The 8186-nt window shown below is 37.1% G+C and overlaps 1 protein-coding gene across 1 annotated transcript; it reads left to right on the top strand.

Annotated features, from left to right (window-relative positions):
• The first annotated feature begins 461 nt into the window (after window positions 1–461).
• LOC149836223 (putative calcium-binding protein At1g02270) lies at window positions 462–6206 on the top strand. Its single transcript, XM_090009067.1, has 11 exons — window positions 462–605; window positions 1407–1565; window positions 1670–1768; window positions 1870–1975; window positions 3604–3824; window positions 3904–3980; window positions 4068–4182; window positions 4266–4391; window positions 5127–5240; window positions 5322–5420; window positions 5793–6206. The coding sequence occupies exons 1-11, from the start codon at window positions 603–605 to the stop codon at window positions 6024–6026; spliced, it is 1353 nt and encodes a 450-aa protein (XP_089865193.1). The 5' UTR covers window positions 462–602; the 3' UTR covers window positions 6027–6206.
• Window positions 6207–8186: the final 1980 nt, after the last annotated feature.

The following is an 8186-nucleotide window of genomic DNA, read 5'->3' as shown; positions in this document are numbered from 1 at the left end:
TTACAAACAAAGTAGACATTTTGGAATGAAGGTACAATTCTTTGAATATGAGAAGTCATATAAAAAGTTTGATTTAATTAATAGCAATAGAATTAAGTTTTAGGTACTTAAGCGAGCTTCTTTTATAATCATAAAAATTGCTAGTAAAACTCGTGTCTAGTCATATTGGATTTGGATATACATCCCACTTGAGAACGGTAGAAAAACAGACCCACGTATATCTCGATCAAGTGAGATGTGTTGTAGAGATTGAACGACCTAATCTGCCGCGACGCGAGAGGCGGTAACTTCTCATCTTGGTGGCATAAACGAAATAAGTAAGGGTATTTTCGTCAGAAAACTTTTAAACCCCGTCATCACCTCGCCTTTAAATCGCCGATCAGGATCGCCACGAGTTCCCGAACGTCCGAAGTACTGGTGCCTTTTACCGGCTATAGCCGGTGGTGCCAGCAGGGAACCGGTCGCCGTCCTGGTTATACCGGGAAATCACCTCTCTATTTAAACGGTGGGAAGGTCCGCTCAGTTCATTAAGGAAAATTTTGTTCCGCCCCTCAGATCTCTCCAATTCCAGAGGCGTCGCATTGGAATGTGTGGATTCTGAAATGGTAAAAAATGCTATTTTCCGGATAATCCCAGAAGTTCCTGATTTACTCTCATCAACACAGGCTCAAAACTTCCGTTTTCTCGGTCTTTTTGGTTGAGAATCAGGCCGGGATTTCTCATATTTCATTTGGTTTTCTCGTTTTTCTTTTATCGAGATTTCGAGGAGTTTTACTTTTTTTTTGTGATCTTGATTTGTTCGGATGGTGGTGTGATTTGAAGGAATCGAGTAGAAAAAATGCATTTCTGGGTTTGCTTTTTGAGTTGTTTTTTTTCGTGTTTGCTGTTGGTTTCTGGAGATTCTGGGGGTGGTGTTTATTTTTCCTTTATTATTATTCTTTTTTAAAGATGGTTTGGTTCTTTTTAGTGAGAAGAATGGTTTTGTGGGGTATGTTGCAACGAGGCGTGGAAACCACTACGTATTTCGAGAAGAAAAAACTTTTTATTTTGATTATATGGTGTCGGGGTGTATTTTCTTCCTTTTTTTTTATGAATTTTGCTAGGGAGAATTTGTGGGTGTTTCTCAACAAGGAGAAGTATCAAGTCGAGCGTAGACTTTTTGTTTGTTCTAATTCAATGGTATAGATACGTTTAGTAATTGACCAATGATTTTTTTTAGGCTCTTCCTTTATTGGTTTTATTGATCGTTGCTAGTTACAGTTTGCATATAGTCCAGACCTTTTAGTTCCATTGTGATTTTTCTTTTCTTTGGCTTGTTGGGGTATCGTAATTTATAGTGATTCTTATGGGTGGAACCATTTAGAAGGATTGCTGATGTTGGTGATCATGATTTTGGGTGGATTCAGGTTGTGGGTTCTAATCTTGTAGCTGGCCTTTCATCTAGACGCGAAAAACTGCAGAAAGGAAAGAATAGGCGTCCATCTATCTGTGATTCGCCTGATCTTTCTGTATCCTGCACCACCTTTAACATTCTCGCTCCTATCTACAAGCGACTTGGCAACGAGGTGAGGGAAAAAATTAAGAATCATCACTTCGCAGCGGTTTCTGTTTACCTTCTCACTGATTGTATAATTTTTATTAAAGAAAACTTTGTGATTGATTAAAATAGAGCTGCCGGGAAAGCGAATTCAGAGAGTACTGGCTTACAAGGAACCAGTGCATATTAGATCGATTGGTTTGCGAAGGATCGTCGATTGTATGTTTACAGGTTGGTGTACAGATCAATGTGCTCTGTTAATTGTATGTTAATTGGCTAATTGGATTGTTGTCTATTTGTGATTTGATAAACCTGTTGATGTCTCTGTGCAGGAATTTTGGGTTGGCAATGAGGAACTTGTGGCTATGTACGAGAAGCGGTTAGCTCAAGCCGGTTATACCACTTACAAACTTGCAAGAACCAATAACCGTGGTGATGGTGCGTTTTTGTTTTCCCAAAATGGTTCTTTTCATGATTATCTTATATCATTTCATAGACAAACAGAAGTATGCACGTGTTGGTTTTGTTGCTTCTAAGGTGAATCCTTGGATAATTTTGCAAAAGACCTTATCTTTAAACAATGAACTGCACAGGATTATATTTATGTTCTTCACAATTTCTTCGACTATAGTGAACTCTCCCACTAGTTTGAAGTGTGTGTCTATAAATAACTCGTTTCTTTCAAAAAAGAAAACAAGAACCTCATGATGGTTCCTCCAGTTACTCTGATCCTCATTTGATGAATCTGTGGACTTGAAGTAATCTCTTAGGTTGTTTTTTAGTTTGAACAGAATATCCGTTTTTTTTTTGTTTGTGTTTGTGGTTCAAGTTTCAGTTTTTCTACAGACATAAAGAGCACGATTGTAGTATCTTCAAATACTGGAGCACAAGGGTAGTGATGTATGTTCTAGATGCCTCAATGATATTGAAAAAAGTCTGTCCTGCAGAGCCTACTTTTGCCTACTTATGTCTTAGCTATAAAACTTGTGCTTATTATATCAAACAAGTTCACGAGGCCAAGGTGTGGCTTCACTTGATCATCTTTTTACTTGACCTAGTTTTATCTTGTATTCACTTGTAAAAAAGTATTTAATATTTTATGCACTAGCCAAAGATAAAGAGGGAGAAGTATTTTGTGATACTGTTTCAGCACATACTCATCTCCATGCTCAAGAAAAAGCGTGAACCAATGTATGTGGATCTATCTGTGCATGAAATTCATGATTGCTGCACCTAGTTTAGGTGCTTCAGGTGTAGAGCAATGCGCATGACTTGATGGTTTATTTTACTTTGACAAATGCAATGATATAACTATAGAGAAAGTCATACTGACATTTTGCTTTTGTACCTTGGAGTATGAGTAGCATCCTCATGTTTGTATGTTCTGTTTCCAGATGTGTGACTCGTTTGTTAAATGTCTATCTTCAGCTAATCAGGCTTATGATGAAGATGTGTGCTTTGGCTGCTTTTTCTTATTGTGCAATCGAAAAGGTCATAAATCCTTTCTTGTTCCTATATGTGAAGAAACCATCTGGCAATCCAGTTTCAAGGACAATGTAATTCGTTGGTGTCTGACTGTGAAAATGCTGTTACTGAAAATGATATGTAGGTGTAGTTTGGACATTGGAATCTTATTCTTTCATCTTTCAATTGACTTTCAGGGGCTAGTTGTATCAGGTGTTTCCAATGGTACAACAGCAAGTAATTTTTTTTTGGGGGCTGTGCTGAATGCCTTCTTCATTTGCATTTCTATGTCCTGCTGTATAGGCAAATAGTTCTGTTAGGTACTCCTATCAAGTTTTGGTTATTTTGCTCTGTTTGACAGGATGACTGTCGACCGGAGCTGCATTTTATGTTCATTATGATCTGATCATCTCGGTACTGCCATTAACCCTGTCACTAATTATTGTTTTGGCAAGACTTGTGAACCTTCTTTATCTATCTGAATAATTTGTTTACTTTTTCTAACAACTTGACATGAATAACTTTTTTCTGTGGTTGTAATAGTAGATGAGCTAAGAACTATACTTATGTTCTTATTGGAAGGGTCTATCTATTCTTAACAGGGCTATTGACTGCAATCCACAAGGATAATTTTACGGTGCTGAACTACTGTGAGTTACTCTTTAAAGACTGTGGGGACCGTGTTGCTCAGCTTTTGCATGTTCGATCAGTGATTCCTTTTTGGCAAAACCTAAATGACAATATTCAGCAAGAAGTTCTCATTGTGAATACCCATCTACTGTTTCCTCACGATTCAAGCCTCTCTATAGTTCGGCTCCACCAGGTATGTTGATTCCCCTTGTCCAATTGATTGAGAATATATTTTAACAGTCAATTTATATGATTATCTTCCACTTAATTAGGTATACAAGATCTTACAGTATGTGGAATCATATCAAGAGGAGCACATGCTTAACCCTATGCCCGTCATCTTATGTGGGTAAGTTTTTGCCCGCCATCCTATTTTTAAATCTTTCTTTCTCCATGCTAATTTAGAAACCTTTCTACTTTCATTCAATCGCTTCAGTGACTGGAATGGTAGCAAGCGTGGACATGTTTACAAGTTTCTTAGGTCCCAAGGGTTCATATCATCATATGATACAGCTCATCACTACACAGACAGTGATGCAGATGCTCACAAGGTTATAATACTTCCGATTGACATTTACATTAGCTTTATATTGATGCTTAAAGTTTGATTAATTTTTATATTTGGCTATTCCAGTGGGTTAGTCACCGCAATCATCGTGGCAACATTTGTGGTGTGGACTTTATATGGCTTTTAAACCCCAACAAATGTCGAAAGCCACTGAAGACAAGCTGGAACGAGTCTGTATTTGGAATACTTAAGGTACAGGCCCGTCTTAATTTTCAACTCTTGGTTCTTCATTTATAATCACTTTCTTAGCATCAGACAAGGTGCTGTTTTCTGGTAACTTGACAAACACTTCACATACAGTTGCTAAGTTGTAATCTGAAATGATGTAAGGTCCTTTTTTTTCAGTTCCTAAGTCCTAAGTAAGGAGCATGATGGGAGGACTTTTTTTTTTCAGTTCCCAAGTCCTGTGCTAACACCATCTTGTGTAAAAGGAAAGCTGTAATAACATAGGGTTAACATTATCTTTTTTATGATATCACTTGTGTTATGCATCAGTGAAACAAAAGTTAGAAACGGCATGCCCTATCCTTTCAAATTTTCACAGAACTGGGGCTTCCTAGCCTTTTTTTTCTCTCCTTTTTGTGATAATCAAGGGTTCCCTTGCTATTGGGGAGTCCTTGGTGATTTACAAATATGTTTAATCTGACATTAAGTTTCCAGACAAGTAAATTTGTTCTTTTGAACTATAACATAGGCTTTGAAAGTGGACCACAGTGTTGGTAGTTGGTACCGAATTTTAACATTGAGGATTTGTTGTTTATGTGGTTGTCTGTGCTTTCTAAATTTTCATTTGGATTTGTACCATCTCTCTCTCTCTCTCTCTCTCTCTCTCCATTCAGAAGCAAAATACTTCATATTTTCCAACTCTATAAGTGATCTTGTGATGAAGATTCACTCCACCTAACATGGGTTACTACGTTTTTACAGAACCATCTTCGTCAAATATCAATGACGGAGAATGATGCCTTCAATTTTCTTAAAACCATGGATAATGCTGGTGATTGCATTACCTTCTCTGGATTTCACCAAGGACTTCATCAGGTGGGCGTTGTTCTAAAGAATCAATTCTTTATCTGATACTCTAGAGAATCTGCTTTAATATTCTATCTGATGTAACCACAGTTAGGATTAACTAATGGCCTAAGCTATGAAGAGTTGGAGGACTTATGGATTCAAGCTGATGCAAACGGAAACGGTGTCCTTGACCGTGAAGAATTCCAGGTAAACATATGCCCGAGTAATTCTTCTTGGGTATCTGGTTTTAAGTTTTAGTTGCTTGAAATTTCCACCTCTAGTCTCCCATTTCTCTTTGAAGTCTGGGTAGTGATCGCTACATGCCAGGCAGTTTCTTGCTAAAAGATCATCAAAAGCTAGTGACCAACTTGACCAGGATTGGATGATAGTACTTAACTAGTTCAACATGATGGTCATTGGAACTTGGATTTGATGTTTGGAAAGAGCCATGACCCATTGTTTTTTTCTTCTTTTTTTACTGTGTCCTTGCAAATTGTTCTTAACAATAGATCAAGAAATTGAATATTTCTTCACTGGTTTCATAAACTGACTTTGTTTGCATGATTTTTTTGTTGAAAGCGGATTTGGCATCCATCGCTATCTGAACTGCAGGAGGAAGATACAGAGAGATGCAAGCGGACAGGCAGCATCAAAGAGTCTGCTATCGGTTGTTTCGATGTGAAGAACGCAGTACTGTTCCCACCTGAGGTAGAAAGAGGAATGTGGCCGGAAAACTACTCCCTTTCTGATCATGCCCATTTGACGGTGGTTTTTTCTCCAGTGAGGATGCCATGCTCCCAACCAATATGCTAGATAATCATAATTACAAGCCTTTTAACCGATTTTGTATGGTTGATTTTTGTTTTAATCTGTAGAAATCTGAGCATTTACATAAGAAAGAGTGCCGTGGAGATCCTCACTGGAATTTTCTCCTTACTGTATACCCTATGCATTTGCAAGTCTTCAAATGAAAAATCTGAAATATTATGAAAAGGCTTATGTTCTATAATTCTATTATATGTGTGTGCGTGTTTATTTATTAAAATCATGCCTTAGATCAAACAATAAATAAATTTGATTTTTATTTTCAAGTTTTAGTGCGACATGAGTCATGTATTACTCTAATGACTCATCTAAACATGGAAACTGCAATTTAAAACATGTTTTCTACTAAGTATATGTGATACATAAGCTCAGATTAATCGCAACTTACATATGTACTTTTTTAAGCCGTTCATAGTATTTAATATTTGATGCTAAAGGCATGAAACTATTGAGCTGGAAATCAAGTCTCAATTTGACCATATAGATGTGTTCAACATTGTTTGTTTGCTAAGGACGCTTTATTTCAATCTAAAAATGATTATTTTGGTTCTGAAATTTTAGTGCATTGTCGGCTGTTGATTTTTCAAGTCCATAAAAAATCTGCTCACATGTTAATCACAAGATTCAAAAGTCATTTTCTACTAAACAAACTTTTTAGATCACATCTGGATCATAAAAAAAAAAAAGAAACTAAAAAATTATAAAAAAGTGATTTATGCTGAATACTTTTGTGCTTTCAATAGCACCGTCAGAAATGCTTTGACCTTGTATGTTTTCTTTCACAAGGTTGAAGCCAACATCAAACTATCTTGGGTAGGCAGGGAAGTCCTTGTAGAGTTTTACACCACTACCACTGACACAGACACAAGGCTACAGTCAACATGGGTTTTTCCTCATTTTCAGAAAGTAAAAAGTTTTTTTTTCATAACAGAACTGGAGGAATTAGGTCCCCTTTACAAATAGCTTTTGTAGCCAACCAAACAGGCCAGAAGTGTTATTCAACCACCCATATACCGGTGGGGTTTGAACTGGCAACATTCCGTACATAGTGACTTGCACAAACTGCTCCAACCAGATGGTCATAACCCCCTTTGGCAAAGAAAAAAAAGGATTACAATAAACACTAAATGTTTTGTCACAGGTGGGGATGAACCAATCAATGTTGGGAAAGTAGAAGCTGTGATTGTTGTTCACAAGGTTAATCTAGGTCAATCTTGTGACCAACTTTCACAGGATTGAATGCAAAAACAATCATAGATTGCAATCGCAATCACAACTGATACTTTCTTCGTGTTACACTAACCTTGAAAATCTGTTGTGATTGTGATTTACATTCACAAGATCCTGATAAAATCCAAATGTTGGTGAATCAGGTCTATCTTGTGTAGACGGCTGGCAATAAGGTGGGCCTATTGATACCTTTAAACGTCCAACTATGTGATGGATATTGTTTTGGTGTATTTACCTTGGGCTTTTGGACTTATGTGGATCACTAGGGATGCACAACGAGCCAAGCTAGCTTGGGCTCAACCCGTTTAAGCTAGGCTCGAACTCGTTCGAAAAAATAAATGAGCCGACCTTGAACAAGGGTTCAGGCTTGGTATATGTAAATGAGCCAAGCTTGAACAGCCGGTCTAGTTCAGTAAGCCCGATTAAGCTCAGCTCACATAGATATATAAAGAAACTAGATTTTATGCATGTATTATTTTTTCATACTATAGTCATAAAGAAATGCCTTATTTTAGTGTGTAAGTTGTTGGCCTTTCTTGAAAGTGGAGCGAATTCAAATCCCATTGTCTTTTCTTCTTTCAAAAAGGCTTTTGACATGATTTTTAAAAACTTTACAAAATTTTTTAAATTAAAGATATTCAGCTCGAGCCAATCCCGAGCAAAGCCCAAGGCCCGTGTGCATCACTATGGATCACACACAAATGTTGCACTTTCGATCACATAAAACACCAAGAAACACAACCAGAAGGCTAGATTTTTTGTTGACTACAATGTTATCCCTTTTTATTGACATAAATAAAAATTCATTAAATTTGGATTGCACTTTGATTAGCTTGATCTTGCGGTGCACCATAATTGTAATAGATTGACAGAATCTCAATTCGGCTGCCACTAGCATGGTTACCATGAGTATGGAAA

The sequence above is a fragment of the Nuphar pumila genome, chromosome 6 (genome assembly GCF_984573655.1).
Source record: "Nuphar pumila chromosome 6, dmNupPumi1.hap1.1, whole genome shotgun sequence".
NCBI lineage: Eukaryota > Viridiplantae > Streptophyta > Magnoliopsida > Nymphaeales > Nymphaeaceae > Nuphar > Nuphar pumila.
The sequence above is the reverse complement of the archived record's forward strand: the minus strand, read 5'-3'. Positions and strand labels throughout refer to the sequence as shown.